General features: G+C 40.4%; 1 protein-coding gene across 3 annotated transcripts in view; it reads left to right on the top strand.

Moving 5' to 3' along the window:
- The window catches only part of RPGRIP1 (RPGR interacting protein 1), a 57452-nt gene that overhangs the window by 4802 nt on the left and 29381 nt on the right, over nucleotides 1-23269 (top strand). For 2 of the 3 annotated variants that reach the window (XM_070468892.1, XM_070468891.1), the window contains exons 1-4: nucleotides 16538-16865; nucleotides 18037-18197; nucleotides 18663-18806; nucleotides 19265-19415. In XM_070468892.1, the coding sequence (XP_070324993.1) occupies nucleotides 16628-16865; nucleotides 18037-18197; nucleotides 18663-18806; nucleotides 19265-19415 (694 nt within the window). In that variant the 5' untranslated portion in view covers nucleotides 16538-16627. Of the gene's footprint in view, nucleotides 1-3127; nucleotides 3261-5900; nucleotides 6179-7363; nucleotides 7464-7958; nucleotides 8091-9363; nucleotides 9470-12591; nucleotides 12616-13495; nucleotides 13643-14786; nucleotides 14861-16537; nucleotides 16866-18036; nucleotides 18198-18662; nucleotides 18807-19264; nucleotides 19416-21406; nucleotides 21860-22018; nucleotides 22168-22609; nucleotides 22953-23269 lie in introns of those variants that run through there. The other variant, XM_020893331.2, reaches the window with a different exon arrangement.

Below are 23269 nucleotides of genomic sequence, written 5' to 3'. Positions count from 1 at the left end.
ACAAGACCAGAGTAAATCATGTGATTTTGGATTTTATATGAAGGTATCAGAGTGCCCTCATGGTTTCTAGCATATAGAAAGAGACATAGGTGTGTATGTGTGACTGTGCACATATGTGTGTATATATGCATATACTTCCTGACTCTGTCAGCTGAGAGGACATAACCATAAGAACACAAAATACCCAAATCTTTGGTTTTTAAATACCTTGTCTTGTAACAGGCACAAGAGGTTCAGGTAGGGAAAGCACAAGGTGAGCCTAGAATATCTTGGTTAGTTAGTTAGTTAGTTAGTTCAGTCGCTCAGTTGTGTCTCACTCTTTGTGACCCCATAAATTGCAACACGCCAGGCCTCCCTGTCCATCACCAACTCCCAGAGTTTACCCAAACTCATGTCCATCAAGTTGGTGATGCCTTCCAGCCATCTCATCCTCTGTCGTCCCCTTCTCCTCCTGCCCTCAATCCCTCCCAGCATCAGGGTCTTTTCCAATGAGTCAACTCTTCACATCAGGTGGCCAAAGTATTGGAGTTTCAGCTTCAGCATCAGTCCTTCCAATGAACACCCAGAACCGATCGCCTTTAGGATGGACTGGTTGGATCTCCTTGCAGTCCAAGGGACTCTTAAGAGTCTTCCCCAACACAACAGTTCAAAAGCATCAATTCTTCGGCGCTCAGCTTTCTTCACAGTCCAACTCTCACATCCATACATGACACTGGAAAAACCATAGCCTTGACTAGACGGACCTTTGTTGGCAAAGTAATGTCTCTGCTTTTTAATATGCTATCTAGGTTGGTCATAAATCTTATCGTGCCAGAAAATAAGAAAGTTCTCAAAAAATCATGGAGATATTTTTCAAGGACATCAGAATCAGCTGGAAGGGCTCACACTGGCCAAATATGGAAAAATTTGAGCATTAAAAGGAATGATATTGATGGATTATAACCCATTGAATAAAACAAATCCATAAGATCACACAGATATAAATAAACATGAATTAATAAACACATTGAAGGAACATCTTTTATAGTAGAATGCAACTAACAAGTGTAGAAGGAATAATGGAATTAAAAACTCACCATTTGGTGACCATGATAGTGGTAATTCAGGGAGGAATCATTAAACAACACTAAGGCTTGTTGGTGAAAATTTTATAATGTCATATAACATTATGCCCTAATATACAGTGTCAAATTATTTCCCCAGAAAATAATTACTAATTAATGGGTTTTAAGAAGACTTCTCAATTAACTTTATGGTGACTCAGTGGTAAAGAATCCCCGTGCCAGTGCAGGAGACATGGGTTTGATCCCTGGGTCAGAAGATGCAACCCACCCCGGTATTATGTGTCTACTGATACAATGCACTGAGAAACAGATAGCTTCAGTTCTGTGGGGTTTCTGTCCCAAATGAATAATCTGAACCCACTGTGAAGAAACATCAATCAAACCCTAACTGAGGGGCATTCTACAAAAGAAATGGCCTTTCCTCTGTACTCTTAAAATGTCAAAGTCATGAAAGACAAGGAAAGACTAGAGAACTCTTCTAGAGTGAAGGCGACTAAAGAGACATGGCAATCAAGTGAAACACATGTTCCTTAATGAAATTTGAATGGTCTATGGGTTAGATGGTAAAATAATACTGGAGCTAATTTTCTGATTTTGATGGATATACTGTATCCATCAAATATACCATGATTCTTTAGAAGTAAATGGACATCATGTCTGTAATTTACTTTTAAGTGGCTCCCAAAAGTAATACGTAGAAAATACATGTAATATTAAATATTATGTAACATAAATATATAGAAAGAGAAAGAATAGGAATAAGACAAATGAAGTAAAAGTAACAGTTATGAGCTTAAATTTTAAGCTCTGGGTTTTTCTACAAGATCAGAACTGATTCTAAAGTAGTGAACACTAACACACTCATTATAGTGTACTGCAGTTTCCTCTGCTTAGATCAAGCAGAGGCTCTATTCCAAGGAAGCAGATTTGGGGACAATTTCTCCATACCACAAGAACAAATGGTGACTCCTGGTACTCAAGAAAGGTTTCTATCCTTTTCCTTATGGGGGCTCTGAAGAGTTATGGGTACAGTGATGGGTACAATCCTTGTCTAAGTCCAAATTATCTAATTATTATGAGAAGGGAAAATAAAAGAGTGGGTTAAAAATAAAAATTAAGTAGACTAAAAACTCTACTTGCTACTTTTAGAAAGATAATATACTTTCCAGACAGGAGGTTGAATCACATGCTGGAATGAAATGTAATGATTTTCCATATACAAGAGTGACGTAGAATGGGGACTTCCCTGGCAGTCCAGTGGTTAAGAATCCACACTTCCATTGCTGGGAGCGCAGGTTCAATCCCTGGTCAGGAACTACGATCCCACATGCCTTGTGACACAGACAAAAAATAAATAAAAATAAAATTAAGGAAAAAAAAAAAGAGTGACGTAGAATGACTAAGTGGTCCATTAGTGCACATTTCATATACTTCATGAATTTCCTTTTAAACACATGACTCAAAATAGATTCAAGCCCTCTGGACAAGATGCAGCCAGAGATATGATGAATTAAAAACATTACATATAAGAATAATCTCCCATTAAAAAGAATTCATTTGAATCAGTTCTAATGAGATGGATGAAACTGGAGCCCATTATACAGAGCGAAGTAAGCCAGAAAGATAAAGACCATTACAGTATACTAACACATATATATGGAATTTAGAAAGATGGTAACGATAACCCTATATGTAAAACAGAAAAAGAGACTCAGATGTATAGAACAGACTTGTGGACTCTGGGAGAAGGCGAGGGTGGGATGTTTCAAGAGAACAGCATCGAAATATGTATATTATCTCGGGTGAAACAGATCACCAGCCCAGGTTGGATGCATGAGACAAGTGCTCGGGCCTGGTGCACTGGGAGGACCCAGAGGGATCGGGTGGAGAGGGAGGTGGGAGGAGGGACCGGGATGGGGAATACATGTAAATCCATGGCTAATTCATTTCAATGTATGACAAAAACTACTGTAATGATGTAAAGTAATTAGCCTCCAACTAATAAAAATAAATGGAAAAAAAAAAAAAGAATAATCTCTCTTTACTCTCTCCCGGGGCTCTAGGTAAGAATACAAAAACTCAAGCACCCTTGAGCAGGATGACTCGGGATGAATTGGAGGACAGTTTGTTTCGTCTTCGTGAAGAGCACATGTTGGTGAAGGAGCGTTTTTGGAAGCAACAAGATGAGATCAAAAGGTACCCAGAGTTCTCCTTACGTCTTTAAAAGCTGTGTCTACATCAGACCTTCACTGTAATAAATGAAAAAGAATTCATCTTCCTGAGATGTCTACACCAGAAAACAGTTCAAATGGCAAAGATGGTTAACTCCAAAAATTATTTTCAAAGCAACATTGCTTTATTTTGTTTTCTTGCCAAATGTGTCAATAGTCTGTGACCATTAGTCCATAAAGCATCATCAGAGCTACTCCAACCCTGAGAGCAAGAGACTAGGCAGGCTTCTGCCCTGGTCATAAAAGAGAGAATGGGGACAGGGGAATGGACAAAATCTCAAAAGGACTAGAGACTAGAGGGGCAAGTAAGAAAAGGGGTTTTTATTTAAAAAACAAAACTCAAAATTGCGTTGATCATTTCCTATATGCAGGCATGTAATATGTGCTTTATATGTGTTAACTCATTTAATATAATGAAAGAGGCATTATTAAGAAGGAAAGGGAGCACAAAGAGGTTAAATAACTTGCCCAAAGTCATAGCTAATGAATGGCAGAACTGAAAGCTCTTAACTCCAAAATATACCCTACACAGTGATTTTAGGGTACTGGCTTTCAAAAGTGTATCTTTTGGGTACAGATCTGGAAAGAAATCTGAGATGGAGGGTAGGTAGATAACTAGATGGAGAGAATAAGAATTCTGAAAGTCTGGGGTTAATCTCTAGGAAACATTTTAAAGATATTGGTATCACTGCCTCCCAGCCAAAGACCATTAGAAACACACCTATAGTTGGGCAAGTTTGGTTTTTTACTGTTGTAGCTAGAAAAAGTGCACACCATGGGCATCTCAGTAAGACTGTGTTAGAAAAAGTCTATCATAGGATTTGGGCTTCAGCTGGGTGATTTAGGGGAGGCTCCAAGGTAACAGAAATTTGCTCTAGACTTGGTACTGTCAGAAAGCAGGGACAATTCTGTGTTTTGACAATCTCGGTGTTTTGTAAATCTTATCTACAGGGAGGCTAGACTAGAGTGAGGCTAAAGCTGTATCTGGGAAAGCAGCAGCAGTCACTCATGTGAGCCAGGAGAGAGTATGTTTGGTATTTTGTGGGTGAGACAGTGACCTTGTTTTTGTCTGAGCTGAGACAGAAGTATGCAGCAGACTTCTTTGCTATCACTCTGTCATGGTCTCAGAGTGGCCATGTGTGATGTTGGTGTTCTGTGAGATTACATCCAAAAGCACAATAACAGGACCTAGCTGTTAATGTAGCTGTGAATGCCAGGCCACCTTCAAACAACACTGAGGACTAATCATGTCACACCACTTTCCCAGTGTCAGCAGCAGCTTTTTACTTTCTCATTGGTAACCCCCAAGAGTGGCTCAGAGTTTCATTTAGAATTTACGAGATTGCAGGTTTCTGCTGTATGCCATCACACTTCAGAGTTGGAGATTCTTTTATATTATGGAGAACTTGAGAATCCAGTGAAGTCAGATGGTTACATGGGCCAAAGAATCTTGTTTCTTGGTTGATAACCAAAAAGTACTTGAGGTTATAGATAGTAAGTGACTAAACTGGATACTGTCCCCTCTGACTTTGGGCAAGTTACCTAGCTGTTTAATGCCTTGATTTCTTTATTTGGACATAATGATGCATCATAATAATTGTTAACTCCTCCAGGACTTCCCTGTGACTCAGTGGTAAAGAATCTGCTGGCCAATGCAGGAGATGCGGGTTTGATCCCTGGGTCAGGAAGATCCCCTGGAAAAGGAAATGGCAACCCACTCCAGTATTCTTGCCTGGGAAATCCCATGGACAGAGAAGCCTGGTGGGCTATAATCCATGGGGTTGCAAAAGAATGGGACACAGTTTAGCAACTAAACAACAACCTACTGTGCTTACAGTCATCACCACTATGTCCTTTATACATATTAACTTATTTAATCCTCATAAAAATACAATGCATACATGGGTGCTAATGCCCTGCTCTTTGCAACCCTATAGACTGTGGCCTGCCAGGCTCCTCTGTCCGTGGGATTCTCCAGGCAAGAATACTGGGGTGGGTTGCCATGCCCTTTTCCAAACAATCCAATGAGGCAGTTACCTGTATTTATAGATGAGGAAACTGAATACAAATGGTTAATGACATGCCCCAGGCAATGTAGTCAATGTCAGAACTGGCAGGTGGTGGGACCACAGAATCTGATGGTAACATTTAAAAGTATGATTTCAGGTCAAGATAATAAATAATGATTGACTATCCATTGTAGGTAATGCTCAGGGTTCCCAGGGGGACTAATACAGGAATAATTTTTTAGAGTGAGCACATATACAGGAATGTGTGAACAGTTGGGACTGGAGAAGTAAATATTAAAATTTCTACTTATATTTAATTATCTCCTGTTAACTTAGTATTTTTGTTTCTGGTTTATAATGACCACGATGTATCAATACAGAAGACTCTACATATAATTTAAGAATAAATATACAAAATTATATATAGTGTCTTCTGTATTAATACATCATGGTCATTGGGGGCAGAAAATTAATTTTTAAGTACAGTGGACTACAGAACATAAATTTATATCAGAGATCAATTCAGATTACTTGCCACCAAATAAATCGCTGTCACAGAAGAAGGCACGATCGACCAGCTCTCCTTTTGCCCACAGGATGAAAACAGCCTTGCTCCGGTTAACCGCAGCAGGCCGGGGCCTGCGGGCCGCGGCGGCCGCGGCGGAGCCTCAGCTTTGGGAGCCCGCTAGACGGCGGCGGAACGCAGAGTGGCGGCAGCGCCCCTTGAAGCACCAGCGTCCCCCGCTGCAGGGGCTCCAGCTGCAGGTCCAGCGCGTCGGCCCCCCTGCTCCCCGCCGCATCCAGCCTCGCGTCCACGCGGGACACAGACAGCTGCACACCGCCGGGGCACCGGAGGCAGAGAAACCCAGGAGAGGTGAGGCTCGGGGCCAAATCCCCGACAGGGTCAAAACGCTGGAAGGATTGATTTGCCAGCCACGTTTTCCTCCCACTGCTGTATTCCGCCCACCACTCCCATTTTGCTCTTTTGTTCTCTTTCCTCAATCTTCCTCCCCTCCGCCCCCCGCCCCCCGCCCCCCAGTAGGATGTCAGGTTCAAAATTCTCACTTCACCATGCGGTTCTACTGAGAGGAGAATCAGACAATGGAAAAGGGAAAGTTGCTGGTCAAGTTTTGTAGGGATCAGAAAACAGATAACTTTCAAGACCTGCTCAGGTGTGAGTGGCAGTGATCTTAAGACCTGCCCCTCTCCTGGGGCTATGGGACTCTGGGTAGAGTGATTTGTGCCTCTAAAATGGGGGTTCTTCATCTTTTGGGGGGGGGAAATAGACTCCTTTGAAACCATAAGCAAAAGCTAGGCCTCCTCCCAAGAAAACTGCTCATACACATAGACAAATTTTAAATACAACTGCATGGGTTCGGAGATTCCCAAAGCCCATTCCTGAAGTCCAGACCTAGAAGTCAGGCTGCTAATTGAGGAGCTGCAGTTTCTCCTCTTCCTGTATCCCAAGTGCCTAAGCATCTCTGACTGCTATGGAACCCAACATTGAATTAAATACAGTGCTGTGTGTTCCTCCTTCACCTGGCTTACTCATCCCTTTTTTAGATTCATGGAAATAGGATGTCTTGGCCCTGGGGACTCAGTGTTAGGTTTTGTTCAGCACAGTTCTATATTTTCAAGCTCCCTTCTTGAGCCAACAAAACCTTTGTGTAAACAGCTAAAAGGAGAAAAACTAAAATATTTGTTTGAAGTTCAACTCAGTTTAAAATACCAATTATAAAAAAAAAAAAAATAAAAAAAATAAAATACCAATTATATACTAGGCACTAGAAACAAAGATACATAAGAGTAGACACACAGTCCCTGCTCTTTCTTCTTCCCATTTATTCTTACTTACCAAACGGGCTATAGTCCTGCTAACTTATTAAATCAGTAGTGCAAGAGTAAAAACTGAGAACCCCTCCTCTGGGATCATTGGTCATATAAGGACTTCCCCCAGGTCTCAAGTCTCCCTACTTTCAGCACTTGGGGTTCCATTTCTAGCCAGAGTTCTGGAGAAATCTCTTGCCGGAGGCTGCATCTTCTGTCTATAAACTTTCAGAGTCAAGGGACAGGCTGAGCTACACAGCCCCTCCCACATTCAAGGAACATGTGACAAATGAAAAAGCCAGAGGTGAAGCATCCAGTGAACCCAGCGAACTGTGAGTGTTCCTCTTTTATCCTGTGCTGTTATTTTTTCAACTTTAATTGGAAAAACCTCATTTGGGGAACAAGTGAACCCTGCCACTTTTGAGTTGTTCCAGCATTATCAGAGAAGATGAAATTCATCCCTAGGTCAAATTCCAACTTCATTGCTTAAAACTGGAAAATAAGCACCTCTCCGTCTTCCAAGGAAAGGAAAATAAAGGCCCTTTCCTTAATTGAAGGTATTCCTTCTCCCTATATTTACCCCCTTAGGTCATAATTAACTTATATTTCTGTTTGACACTGGAAAGCTACACTTTGTAAGATTATCCTCCACACATGCCTCTAATTTTTTAAAAAAATATATATGTGAGAATCTAGTTCTAAACCCCTATAACAGGGGTTTCTATTTATTCTTTTTGTGTTTAATGTTCCTAATTCTAACAGGAAAATCTCTTTTAGCAAAGTCATATAATTATGACTAAGCTCATTGGTCTATGCATGCCTAACAGTGCCCACGGTATGACCAGCGATACTATGCAAGTGGAAGAACCACCCAAGTCTCCTGAGAAAATGTGGTCCAAAGATGAAAATTTTGAACAGAGAAGCTCTTTGGAGAGTACTGAGAAGGCCACAGAGCTTCGGTAAGAGTGTGGAATTCCATGTCCCAAATGAACTGAAAAAGATTCTGCTTGGCACCTTTCACCCATCTCAGAGGAATAGAGAATGTTTGGGATTAAATTCAAGCTGAGAAGTAGACCTGGAGGCACAAATGGATTATAGAATCAATTAACTTGAAAGGGATATTTATGTATAATAAAAGTTTTGCTGCTTCGCTTTATAGAAGGAAAAATGTTTCATCCTTATCACCAGATGGGGGTTCTCAGCCCCCATTCTGCTTCAGCCCCTGGAAAGCTTAAAAAACAGACTTAGAGCAGTTTAGGTTCACAACAAAATTGAGCATAAAGTAGAGAGGTTTCCCATATATATATCCTGGTCTCACCTTCCCCTGCCTCCCCCACACACCCAAACCTCCCTTATTGTCAACATCCCACAGCAGAGGGATACATTTGTTACAGTGGATGAATCTATAGGGACACATCACAAAAATCACGGGAGTCCATAACTTACCTTATGTTTACTCTTGGTGTTGTGCATTCTGTGGGTTTGGACAAATATTTAATCCTGTGTCCATTTTTATAGTATTGCACAGAGTAGTTTCACTGCCCTAAAAATCCTCTGTGCTCTGCCTATTCATCCCTTCCTTCCCCCTTCCCCCTGGCACCACTGCCCTTTTTACTGTCCTCATAGTTTTGCCTTTCCCAGAGCTTCTTCTAGTTGGAATCATACAGTATGTTGTTTTTTTAAATTGGCTTCTTTCACTTAGCAATGTGCATTTAAGTTTCCTCCTTTTCATGGCTTGATAGTTTATTTCTTTTTAGCACTGAATCACATTTCATTGTCTGGATGTATCACAGTTTATTTAGCTACTCACCTATTGAAGAACATCTTGGTAGCTTCCAAATTTTGACAGTTATGAGTGAAACTGTTGTGAAATCCACGTTCATGTTTCTGTATGGACATAAGTTTTAAACCTGAAGGTTTTTTAAAACCATAGATGCCTGCATCCCACCCCAGAGACTCCCTTTCAATTAATTGGGGGTGGAGTTGAGGCAGTGTTAATGTTAAAGATTGCAACAGATGATTCTAATAACCAGCTAGGACTGGAAATCGCTGACACAGAGTCTAGGGAACCCAAATCCGCCCCCAGTGCCTTTCAAATAATAAAGAAAACATGGTCTCTTAGGTTTAGAAATAATGATCTTCCTTTGTGTCCCTGTCCATATCCACCGAGGGGAAAGGTCCTTAACTCTTTCCATTCACAGATGGTATTTTAGTACTGTCTTCTTTCTCCAGAGCTTCCATTAAAGAGAATATACAGCTGATTCGACTTAAGAAGCTCTTACATGAAAGGAATACCTCTTTGGCAGTGACAAAGGCACAATTAACAGAAGTTCAGGCCGTGAGTTGCCATCTTCAGCTGCGCTTTTTTTGGGGGGTGAAATCAATTAGTTAAGAAAATTGTGCTATTTTCTGCATTTTACACATGGGAGACCAGAAAGGAAAGAAGCTGAGTTGCTTGTCAAAAGTCACAAATCTACAGGTGATGTTCAAATCCAAGCCTAACAACTCAAGCCCTGCCCACAAAGGTGGAATTGAGTGGGGGCAACTTGTGTCAGATTAAGTTCCAAGCCAGAGACCACAACCAGAGTTTAACTAAACTTGGGAAGCCAAGAGTAGTCATAGGGGAGAGGAAGGAAACCAGGTTACTGAGCACTTTCTATGTGATGGACTCTGTCCCAGGTACTTAGAGTCATCTAAGCCAGACAGCAACCGTCAAGGTAAGTTTAACAGGTAACATTGAACAGGTGAGGGAACTGAGCCACAGAGAAGTTAAATAACTTGCTCAAGTTATAAAAAAATAAGAGGAAGAGGAGAATTTGGGTCCAGGTTTATCTAGAATCAAGGCTCACACTCTTCTCATGCAATAGAAACTCATATCTGAATGGTAGAAATAGGGCATCAAGAGTCTAAATAATAAATTGGCACCATTCTTTTACTGAATAAACATTTATTGACTACCAGGAACTGTGCAAAGCACTGGATACAAAGGTTAAAAAGATAATACAGCTCCTGCCTTCAAGAAACTTGTAAAAGTGAGAAGACATGATGTAGACAAGTACAACTATCCGCAAGCAGGGTATGGGGGGAAAACAAAAGAGAGGGTCGTTGGATCCACCAGAGGATGGGCTGCAGGATCTGAAGAGGATTCATAAAGGATTCTACTCCTGAGCTGAACACTGCCAGTTTAGCATGTGTTAATGAGTGTGCAAGAGAAAGAGAAGGGCTTTCCAGGGGTAGAGGGGTGTAGGCCAAGGCACAGAGGTGAGAAACATCAGAGAGCAGGTCATGGAGCTCTTAGCAGGAATTTAGACTTTATCCTATTGACAGTGGAGAGCTGCAGAAAGGTTTTAAGCAAGTTGATCATCAGTTTTTTTCCCCAAAGAGATCACTTTGCCTTTTTTAAATTGTACAAAATATTTTGAAATACATTTTTAATAAAGAAATGATACTTTCAAAAAACTATTATAAAGTACTAATAATGATCAGTTCTGAGTAGTGGGATTATAGATGACTGTTATTATAGTACTTATACTTTCCTGAAATTTTGAACTTCTCCAAAATGACAAAACTACTAGGAAAGATGACCTGGGAGCAGGGTGAATGATAGGTTGGCTGGTATAAGACTGAAGGCAAAGAAATCAGCAAAAAGATGAGTGCAGTGATCCAAGGGATTCAGGATGAGGGTCCCAACCAAGGCAGTGAAAGAGGCTCACAGAGAAAGGGCTGTGTTAGAGGTCCAGATCTAGAAGAATAGACTTTATCACCAAAGTAGAGTGGTGAGGGAAAAGGAGAAATAAGAGATAACTCCTGCATCTCTATCTTGGATGATTAAATGATGGTGGTGCCTTTCAGTGAGATTAGCTACAGTTGGTTCTGCCCTTGGTACGTCTGTTTTGATGAGGACTAAAGGCATCTTTCGGAGAAGGCAATGGCACCCCACTCCAGTACTCTTGCCTGGAAAATCCCATGGACGGAGGAGCCTGGTAGGCTGCAGTCCATGGGGTTGCGAAGAGTCAGACATGATTGAGCGACTTCACTTTCACTTTTCACTTTTATCCACTGGAGAAGGAAATGGCAACCCACTCCAGTATTCTTGCCTGGGGAATCCCAGGGATGGCGTCACACAGAGTCGGACACGACTGAAGTGACTTAGCAGCAGCAGCAGCAGCAAAGGCATCTTTGGGGCTTACCTGATGGCTCAGTGGTAAAGAATCTGCCTGTAATGCAGGAGGCCCAGGTTTGGTCCCTGGGTCAGGAAGATTCCCTGGAGGGCATGGCAACCCACTATAGTACTCTTGGTAAGAGAATCCCATACACAGAGGAGCCTGGCAGGCTGCAGTCCTTAGGGTCTCACAGAGCTGGATACAACTTAAGCAGCTTAGCACAAAGGTATCTTTACAAGGTCAACCTCCAAAACTGTATTTTGTAAGAACTGTGCATGTGCCTGTATTCTTTTGAGTTGAATAATTTTGGTAACACTGAAAGGATGGGAAATCTGGGAAGGAAGATATTTTAAAATCATATGTGTAAATAGCTGTATTTGTGGAATTATATATTTAAAAAACCCATCCATTCCTCCATTGCACTGAAGGAAAAAAGGGAGAAAGCCTTTCTAAATTGAATGTCCTTACCCATATTAGTGGTAGTGTAAAGATGACCTAAAGTGGTGAATAATTTTTTTAAATGTAGGTTTTACAGTTTGTTTTTTAAAGCAGTTTTCATTTCTAGTCATACTTTCTTACATATATACTAAGATAAGTTTTCATCCTCTTAATCTCTTAGCAGTGACATGCGGTCAGTAGTGCAGACTCTGGGGTCAGGCTGAGGTATAGCTCTCCCTCAGTCTCTTGAAAGCTGTGTGATTCTAGGCAAGTGACTTAGCTCTCTGAACTTTGGGTTTCTCATTTTTTAAGTTTAGGTAACAGTACCTCTCAGATTTGCTGTAAATATTAAATAACATATGTGAAAGAATTATGATAATCATAATATAAGACATAATGAAACACACGGTAATATGTAACAGTAATTACTCCACCAATAATAGTAACTGTTGCTGTGAGTTTGGTTATTGTTGTTATTTCTGTTTCCAAAACTGTAAAGAGACCTTTCTGGGAAAAAAAAAAGAGAGACCTTTCTGAAGCATGATGAGTAAAGAGATAGCACCTAGTTTGAAAATAAGAATACTTTTTCTTGGAAAATCCACCAAGTGCAATGCAAATTTGCATAACTGACCCTTGTAAAGAAGTGGCATGATCTATTATATTCACAGACTGCCTGGCAAGCTAAGATCAGGGGAAGGGAGCAGCAGTTAGTAAACAGGCACACAGATTGACTTGATATATGGGAAATGTTCCTAACATCTTTTAAAATAAATATTTAAACATTTGTATTACAGAGATAAACATCAAAATAAATATCAACTTGGTATACAATAGAGTAATATCTATTTCTTTCTTTCAGGCATATGAAACTCTGCTTCATAAGGTACTTAATAAAGATTCCTTAAATCTCTGTTTCCTGGTAATCAGAGGAATGAAACCCAAATGAATCTTCATCTTCAAGTAACATAACACCAGAATTTAGCCAACTAAGTCAAACATGTAATTTTTATTAAGACAAATGATACTGTCCCTATTATCAGAAGATACATATTGCATTGTTTTCACAAAAATTAAAATATAAGTTCTGAGTTGAGAAATATTTGAAACAGTATTTTTCAGCCTATTGCTACAGAGAATTTTAGCATTTGCTCAAAAATTCCCAGGAGTAGTCCTCTAGCATGCCTGAGGTGGTGAGATATAGCAAAATTGTTGTGAACCTTCTCTGGTGATATTAAATATTTGTACCTCTGTGAGTGGGGTACAGGTGAAGCTAGGTAAATGTCCATGATTAAGAGTCACTAAGGTCGAGTTCCTTGCATGATCAGCCACAGCTGTTCCTTACCAGAAGGATCCATCAGAAAAAGGCACTTAACTTCTAGAGTTAACATGTCACTTTGCTAGGTGCACAAAGGGAAATATGTCATCATAAAAAGCATTCAAGTATCTTAGAAGATAAAAGCAATTGAGAAATGTGGCATTTTACTTAGAATTAGGGTTGAGTTTGAACTTCGGGAAAATTAAGGCTCCAGTGATGAATTAGTTTTCCAGAGTGGAAAATCCTCACCAACAGGGAAATGATACTCTCTGAGAAATGGTAGGGTGAAAAACAAGGTTATTTTACAGTGCAAAGGCACCATGCTTTAAATCAAAGCCCTTCTTTGAGACATCTGTTAGGGAATGCTGATGCTGGGGTTGTTGGTTTCTTGAGACCCCTCCTGCTGAGTGTTATAAACATTGCCAGAGCAACTTTTCTTTTGCCCCAGAATCAGGGAATCCTGAGCGCAGCCCACGACGCCCTCCTCAGCCAAGTGAATGAGCTCAGGGCAGAGCTCCAGGAGGAGAGCAAGAAGGCCGTGAGCTGGAAGAGCCAAGTGGAAGATGTGTCCATCCTGCAGATAACCCTGAAGGAGGTAAATAACAGTAATGGAAAGATCCCAGCAATTGTATGTTACATCCCAATTTCAGAGATGTTAAAAAATGTATCTGAGCAAAAATATGGGTATTTTTTTTTTCAAATGAGAAAAATGAGGTTCCAAATGATTGAATAATTTGCTCAAGATTATGGTATTGTAATGGTGTAAAACTAGAAAAAACTGGGATTTATATTTACATCTGGCTTCCCTGGTGGCTTAGTGGTAAAGAATCCACCTGCCAATGCAAGAGACACAGATTTGATCCCTGGGTTGGAAAGATCCTCTGGAGAAGGAAATGGCAACCCACTCCTATTTTTCTGCCTGGGAAATCTTATGGACTGAGGAGCCTGACAGGCTACAGTCCGTGGAGTCACGAAAGAGACGAACGCGACTTCGCGACTAAAGAACTATTCTCCAAAGTCTTTTCTCTGTTATAACGTTCTGCTGTTTCCCTAACAGTAGAAACCCAGACATCATGAAAATTTAATTCGATAGTAAGCCTCCCTTCTCATTCCCTGCCACAAGCAAATATCTCTTTATTTATCAGGGTTTTTATCCTGCCCTTCCCCAAGAGCTCACAGTACAGTGTTTGTTTTCGAAGCCCCTTATGCACAGGTTTCCAGTGACTCAGAATGCTCTACGCCTTTTCTCTTTAAGAAAGGATTAAAAATACACTCCTGCTGTGCCCCCTTCCTCCTGCCTGCGTTTATGTGGATCCCTAATCCCCAGAACCACTGTTGAGATGGATAATACTGTTTTGTAAACCCCTGGGTAACTGTCAAGTCATGATGCAGGCTCAGATTCTGTATAAAATGCAAAAGAAATGTTTTTATTAACAATAAAAAAACTTAATTCATTTTTTAAATTTTTTTAAATTTATTTTTCTTTTGTTAAAATTTTTTAAATATTTTTATTTTTATTTTTTTAAATAAAAAAAAAAACTTAATTCAGAGAATCCTCATTAATTCCAGTAACAATTTCTATTCCACCTTAAATTGCTTCAGGTCTTTCTAGTTGAATGGATCTTCATAGACATGGAGATGAACATTGAAAATCTCCCACCCTGCAACAGAAAAGGGAGAACTTGTGCAAGGCAATGGATTTTAAAATGTTATCTCAAGCGTTCTATTATCATTCTTAGTTTCAGGAGAGAGTTGAAGATTTGGAAAAAGAACGAAAATTGCTGAATGATAATTATGACAAACTCTTAGAAAAGTAAGTACCAAGTTTAGATCTCAGAACGTTGTTTGTTATAAAAGACAGTTATAGAAAAGTGCAATCTGAATTTAAACAATAATTCCTAGTCTTGATAAGGAAGGACACAGGGAAACTGTTACTCAACACAGAATATAAACTGACAGACTCTTTTAGGAAGAGAATTTGACCTTATCTATCAAAACGTTAAAGGTACATCTCTTTTGTGCCAGATAACCCATTTTTTGGAAACAAAAACTAAAGAAATCCTCTTGTGTATGTGCAAAGATACCTCTGTAGTAAGAATGTTAAATATTCCTGCATTGTTATTTTAATCTGTAAAAGTAAAAAAAAAAATGGAAGCAATCAAAATTTCCTCTGATAGGGATTGACTACATAAATCATGTTGCACCCCACACTGAAATAGTATAAAGTTATTAGACCTATATGCCTAAGATATACTGTTAAAAGAAAATACAAATTGCAAAATAACATGTTGTGACTTAAATTATGTCATGTGTGTGGATCCACAAACTTTTAATGAGATGAAAGGACTGAAATAGGGCTTTTATTCTGTATATCTCTGTATCATTTTAATTTTTCACAACAAATATATATTCATGTATTTTTTTTTCAATGAATTTATCTGAATTTATTAGAAAATCCTCTGTAATAGACTAAACCACCACTTTGGTATCTCAAATTGTACTACAATGTTTATACATTAATTTTTGCAATCTATATTATAATAGTAATATTAATGCATCTTTATTCAACTTGTGACTGGATTATAGGATCCTTTTAGAAAAGTAGAATTTTTTTCCATTTTTTATGGTTAATCAAGCCATGTTTCTATTGTTTCTATCTTTTTATTTTTTATTTATTTATTTTTTTCCATTTTTTTTATTACTTGGAGGCTAATTACTTTACACTATTGTAGTGGTTATATTCATGTATTTTGAAATTTAAAATACTGTAAGTTTTAAAAAATTAAAGATGCCTTCTGACTAACTGAAGGACAGCGGGGTGTAGATTGGAGAGGTTGCATGGGAACATCCTGGGAAGAACTGACACTCTTCAATTCAGTGAAATAAGGTAGTGTCAGCCTTACCCACTTTGAAGACTCCCTATGACAAACATTACTGTTGGCCTCTTCCCTTCATTATTCATAACATTATCTTCTCAGATCATCATGTAATGTATGGGCAGAAAGTGCCAAGAAATCTCAGTACTAGCTTAAACAAGTTGTTTTTAGACCACATTTATTAAAATGATAAATAGGAAAAAGACATAAGTAGAAATAATTGCTTGATTACCAGTGTCAACTTCACTTGTATAAATAATCAGGAACTGTGTGTTTTACACTGAAGATGAGTCTGCCCTGTCATGTAGACATAGTGGTGTTCAGGAGTTTAGTTCCTGCCCTACAGTAGTAATTTACAATCTAATTCAACGGTGAGCATTGTCCAAACGAGCCACTGGTGAAGGTAGACAGAGGAGTAAGGGAAAAAGGAAATATTCTGTTCCTTATTTCTAATCTAGCAGGCCTGAGAATGTCTTGGTACACAGTTCCTTGCCTAAAGCAAGCCTTCATGCTGGAGAAGCTCCTGGGAAATAGATAAGACTTGGGTTGTTTGCCCAGGGGGTTATTTGAGACTTAAATAGAAGTGATACTAAGCAACTCAGTAGGACCCAAAAGTTCCAAGGCAGTTGGTAAATGACAGTTACAGAGAAGGCAGGAGCAGAAAAAAACATGTAGGGAAATGAATGATGAACTAGGCCCAGGAGATGCTGAAACTGTGTAATAAAGACGTCGTATCACCCAAATTTGAGTGTCCATCTGACAACTCTCCTCTCCCTCCTTACTTGCTGCCCATTTTCAGCATGTTGGATAGCAGCAATCAGCCTCAATGGAGCCATGAGCTTGGAGAACAGCTACAGCAGAAAGTCTCTCAGTTGCAGGATCAACTGGATGTTGAGACGAAGGAGAAGAGAGAAATCTTACTTCAGCTCTCACAAGAGAAAGGTAGGTCTCTCTGAAATGAGGCATCCTCTACATCTGATAGGGGAGAAAGGAGCTTGGGCCAGCGTTTCTCCAACCCCATCTCTTGATCTTATTTGTGTGTGGGGCGGGGTACTGGATAACTAGACTAAGAACACTGGCAGTCAGATCAGATTCACAATCAAGAAAGCATGACACCTACCTCACACGTATACTTCTCCCTACATGATGACTTTCCGTGTGAGAGAATGCCACTTCTTAATTTGTAATGTTTTTAACTATTTATTGAAAGTGTTGAAAATGAATTTTTCTGCCTTCTCATCAGTCATTTTAGGATGGTTGGAAAGTATTTTGTTTTCTTTCTTTATCATCTGATATCTGAAATTGAGAAGCAGATTATTGCTCTTCGTTACCACTGGCATTTCCCCTGTCTTAATTCTTGGATCACAGTAGTTATTCTGAATATTTTTTTAACTGAATATTTTTAAATACTGTCAAAGAGACCTTTGTCTCCTCTCTTTTTGCTGGCCTGGACCTTGATATTTAGTCTTATCAAATTTATATTTCATCATATTCTAGTATATTCTCATGACAGAGTGGAGGAAAAGAAATATGACAGCAAGAAAAATAGAGGCAGGAATCATAAAAGAATAAAGCTTAGGAGCACATGCTAAGAATCCTTGTAGTATGTATGAAGTACAAGTGAGGTCTTGTGGGTAATCTAATCTAACCTCCTCTCTAATGCCTGATAATGAAATGATCACTTTAAATGGTGATCACCTTCCTTCCCTGAAACACACATAGAAATGTCCAAATGCCCAGAGTGGGTGTGGAGGAGGGTGTCACAGGGAGCCAGTAGCATAGAAGTCAGACCAAGTTGGGGAAGGACTGGGGAGATACTGTCAAAAATTTTGGACTACCTAGTCAAGTGGCTCTGATTTTTGCTGTGGTGGTGTTAGTGCTCCCTTCTATACTACAACTCTGCTGATGTTTTTTGTTGTTTTTGTAGTCCAAGTGTCAACTCAAGGTCAATAAGCTAGAACCCCTTTGTAGAAATCAGAGAAAATTACTTCTCTAAGGACAAGTTTATAAAATGAATTAAACATTAGTGGGAAAGTGTATTTCACATTTGGGCCAACTTTAGCGTGGTTGTTGGTAACACAGAGTTTCAGCTTTCTGTATTTTTTTCCCTCAGCTCAAAACAAAGATCTGGAGCTTGAACTCACCAACTTGCTTCAGAAGCATAAACAGGAAGTAGAGGATCTCCAAAATAGAAGCACATTTTCCCAATCTCCTGACAGGCAATCTGCACCAGCCACTCACCCAGCTCTATTTCAAGAGACCACTCAGATAAAGGTAAGAGCATCTTTAATCAAGCAAGTCTTCTCTACAGAGGGATCCCTGGCAAATATCCGCTGAAAAGATGAAGGGACTAGAAAACTCACTGAATAACATTTTGTCCTGACTGAGGACACTGTTTGGAAGGGTATGAGAAGGTTGAGGGTAGAGACAGCCTCATGAACTGCACAGACTTTTCCCACACTGTACAGCTCATAAGCTTTAGAATCTTTTCCAGATGAGGACTTGCAATGATCTGCTGAAGAGCAAACATCCATTGGAGGTTATATAACTTACTCACTGCTTCTGTTGAACATGAGTAACTAGGGCAGAGAGCCTTGTGAAGTAACACAGGTTCTCTTCTACATTTTGAAATAGATTCTACTGCTGGTACTTTATGATTACCAGCCGCTACTTTAGATAATAGTTATTACTATACTACCATATTTATACTCTGTTTTACCAATGCTTTTTCCCCTGTAGCCCTGTGAACCAAAAAATCAGGAAGAAAAAAAACTGTCCCAGATGTTAAGTGAGTTGCAAGTATCGCATGCAGAGACCACATTGGAACTAGAAAAGACCAGAGACATGCTTATTCTGCAGCGCAAAATCAACGTGTGTTATCAGGTACAAGGAAAGATGGTGCAGGAAGGGGATAGATAAATGGGCACACAGGAACCACACACAAAACTGGGAATGAAGCAAGACCTGAGTTTTCCAGGGCTGGTGCAAGGTGATACGCTGTCCTGTGCAAACACAAATGTGCTGTCTTTTGAACTTGAGGGCTCACACAGGCCCATGGCACCTTGGCAATAGCAGCCAAAGGGGCCAGCTAATGAAAATGGCAAGTGGGAAGCTTCTGGGTTCAAATTTTGCCAGTCCCAAGAAAAATACTACCCCTTGGCACTAACAGCGCAACTGGTCCTGGAGAGGTCTATAAGGAACCCAAGCCTTTTCCTAGGGGATGAATCTGCCCTGCTTAGGAGGTAGTGGCGTCTCCTTTACCCACAAGTGCCACCTTTTTATCTGGGCCCATCAGTTCTGGGCCACTGAGCTAGCAAAGTTCAGACATTATTTCATTTCAGGAGGAACTGGAAGCAATGATGACAAAAGCTGATAATGAAAATAAAGATCATGAAGAAAAACTGGAGAGGTTGAATAAACTCCTAGACCTCAAGAACAAGCGTATCAATCAGCTGGAAGGTATTTTAAGAAGCCATGGCCTTCCAGTATCCGGCAAGTCTTAGTAGTTTGTTCACTTCACCTTAGGATCTGTCACACAGCTAAATGCCTTTGCACCTGTCGAGAGGGCCCCCTCTGTGTCTCGGTATATGACTTAGCCCTCCTGTTCTTTATCCTATCATCTTTGTTATTTTAATACATGGCCAGCACCTTCTTTTCCTGCATCATATCAGAGTATTTTCTCTGATTTCTCTGGAGATTTTCAACAGGGCCCAGAAATTGCTGAATCTACTCTGAAAATCAGAATGTATCACTGTTGGTCCTAAGGTGAGTGAGGGCCTTCTCTCAAGATTGTTTCTTGAAGTCAGGCCTAGATCACAGTGTTTGTGAGATAATAGAGCTTCATCACTCCTGTCTCATCATCTTTTTCTTTGATTTCTCTCTGAAAGTTCCTAAATTCTTTGTTGCAGTTTGTGGATGTCTACAAAGCAGTGTAGGTGGCTGGACACTTAGGCAAATTTTATAATGTGATACTTTCTATGTTTAGTTCAGTTTACTGGCAACCAGGATCTGGTCTCCAGCCTTACATGGTGAGAAAATTGGCTTTGTTATTACACTCAGTAGTGAGATACCTGACTCATATTAACCAAATGCACTAAAGACTGAGATTTATACCAGAATGTTAATTTGTTATTCTAGGATAGTGGCTTTTTCACGGCTGCCTTGAGAATATGCTCAGGGCAACTTTTTTCTGGGAAAGCAGAATCAATAAGGATACAGAGTGAGCATGAAACTAGAGTAAAGGGAGGTGGGTCATTCAGCATGATGTATGTACACCAGGGCAAGTCTGTTAAAAGGTCCCTGCAAAGTAACAAAGGAAATCCTTTGGATTGAAATTCTCCTGTCTTTCATATTCAGGGCCTTTCTCCCAGGATAGTGCAGTGTAATACCCTTACCTACTTCTGAAGATTCATTTGCTTTAACTTATAGTTCCTTCATTACTGATAAGGCTAAAGAGTTTTACATTTGTTTACCAGTTATTTGTATTACTTCTTCTGATACTTGCCTGTTCCTGCCCTTAACCCTTTTCTTAATAGTGTATTATTAATTTTTAGGAGCTCTTTATATGCTAGAATTATTAATTTTGTATCATGTAATGCAAATTTTTAATGTTTTCTTTAGTTATATTAATCTTATCAATTAAGAAACTGCTCACCAATGCCTGTATTCCACTTCTTCTGGGCAGGAAGACATTCTGATGTACCCAAAATATCTTTCTTCTACTACTTTAACTCTTAAATAGGACCTTTGTCATCAACACACTGTGACAACTCAGATACTCCAATTTGAAGCAGACTATATATCATCTCAGGTTGGTTGGATATGGGAGGTAACGCACAGATTTAGTGGACTGTCTTACATATCTTTATTTTACATGCCATTGCCAATATTTTAAACCTCTTTCCAGTAAGTGCCCTCCCTGATTTTTACTCTATTACTCTTTGATTTAAAATGGATTTTTTGGCCTTCTTACAATGAAATCAAATTCTTAACAGAATGAAGAGTCTTGTGATTGATCTGACTGGAAAAGAGGAATCATATCTTAATGGAGCCCAGTGTAATGTAATAGACACTGACTGTAACTTGCTATTCTCTCCAGGGCCAATATCCCAAACTTTTGGGAATATCTACATTTTGTGTTTCTTGTGCTTCTGTAATGAAATTATCAATTAATTCATAGGATCCTGCTCTAAGCCAAAACAATGTTATCTATGGATGAAATTGTGCCTCCAGTGTTAGCAGTGTAACCTCCTGAGGTTAACATTTACTTTCCAATTTACTTAAAATAGGCATTGGATTATTTGGCCATCAGAATCCAAAGCACCAGGTTGTCATTCTGTGGCTTTTCTTTAAAGTCACATGGTTTCCTGAAATAGTCACAACCTGGACTTCCACGGTGGTTTTTATTCTCTTCCTACCTTCCTTTGCCTTAAGGAAGAAACTTCCTGCCCTTTAATGGATAGGCAGTTTTCTTTCCCCTGTAGAACAGCTTAAAGACGTGGCTTATGGCACCCGACACTTGCCATTTTGTCTGAAGCCACTGCCAGCCCGTGAAGATGAGGATAAAGTGGACATTTCTCCACGGCATCAGGGTGAGACCCTTTTTGAACTGCACGTCCATCAGGCCTTTCTGACCTCCGCTGCCCTGGCTCAGGCTGGAGACGCTCAACCTACCACTTTCTGCACCTATTCCTTCTATGACTTTGAAACCCACTGTACCCCACTAGTTGTGGGGCCACAGCCTCTCTATGACTTCACCTCCCAGTATGTGGTGGAGACAGACCCCCTCTTCTTGCACTACCTTCAAGGGGCTTCAGCCCAGCTTGAGCTACACCAGGCAATAGCCAGCGAGCACCACACCCTTGCAGCTGGATGGATTTGCTTTGACAGGGTTCTAGAGACTGTAGAGAGAGTCCACGGCTCTGCCACACTTACTGGTAAGTGCTGTTAGCCTCCCGCAGTTCCCAGGCTTAATGTGGCATTTCCCAAAGTGTATAGTTGATCTGCTGGTGGTTTCCCATTTCCTTCTCCGTTTATTCTTGATCCTTGCCACACTGTCTGTATCCTCTATGCCTCTCATACTTTCTGCTACCCAGGAACTGGTGGAGAAGTCTTTGGGGTGCTAGAGTACTGGATGAGGCTGCGCTTCCCCATAAGATCCAGTCTACAAGCCTACAATAAGCGAAAGAAAGCCCAGGCATACTTGGCAGCCAATGCGCTTGGAGCCTGGGAAGCCCAGGATGAGGTGAGAAAAAGGGTGAACCCATGCAGAGGACACTCAGTCAAACAGCTCTTGAGAACAGCTCAGTCTTCCACTCTCCATAAGTACTTGTTGAATGTGAATGAAAGACAAAAGCTGTCACACCACAACTAGTCTATATCCTTCCCTTGGTCAAGCTTGAGTTTGAAATGAAATCATGCCCTTGGAGCTAGCTATATCTCCTTTCTATAAACAAAATGGCTTCTCTGTTCCACTCTCTTAAAATGAGGCCTGAGCGCCAGCATCTCCCCAAGAGAGTTACCTGCCAGAGCCAGTTTGAAGGCAGGTGAAAGGCATCTCTGTTTTCCCAGTCAGAATTCGGCAGTTCTTTAGGTCATAGCTTTTCCTCATCAAGGGTTCTAGGCTTCACGTGCAATGCGTCTCTCAGCCTGCCCTTTGCCTCAATCCAAGACCAACATCTTTTCAGTCCAGATCGGGGACCTGGAAGAATCAGAATGAGCTGCGGGTGGAAATCATCCGATGCTGTGGCCTCCAGAGCCGATCGCTGGGAGCCCAACCCAGTCCTTACGTCATGTATCGCTTCTTTACCTTTTCTGACCATGACACCCCTGTCATTCCGGCCAGTAACAATCCCTGCTTCAGAGACCTGGCTCGATTCCCAGTGCTTGTGAGTTCTGACCTGGATCAGTATCTGAGGCGGGAGGCCCTCTCTGTGTACGTTTTTGATGATGAAGACCCAGAGCCTGACTTGTACCTTGGCCGAGTCCAAGTGCCCTTGCTTCCTCTTGCACAAAACAAATCCATTCAAGGTGGGAGTTCAAGATTATTACATCTTTATGCTCTCTGCCCAGTGTTGTCTCCCTGTCCTAATTCTAGTTTTCTTGCTTGGAATAGTCTCTCTTAAAACTCGCTGAAAGGATTTGAGAGTACTGTGAAGAGCAGCAGAATAGAAGACTTAGAGACTCACTAATCATATGGAAACACTGGCTTCTGCTGCTGCTCTTCAGCAACAGAAGGAAATTCCCGAGTGGGTAGACCCACCACTCTGCAGTCCATACCTCTATGTCTGAACCAACATTTTCCATCTCTGTAGTGCTTTCCAGTATTTGTTTTTACTTAAGGTCTA

This window comes from Odocoileus virginianus, chromosome 6 (genome assembly GCF_023699985.2).
Source record: "Odocoileus virginianus isolate 20LAN1187 ecotype Illinois chromosome 6, Ovbor_1.2, whole genome shotgun sequence".
Taxonomy (NCBI): Eukaryota; Metazoa; Chordata; class Mammalia; order Artiodactyla; family Cervidae; genus Odocoileus; species Odocoileus virginianus.
The sequence above is the reverse complement of the archived record's forward strand: the minus strand, read 5'-3'. Positions and strand labels throughout refer to the sequence as shown.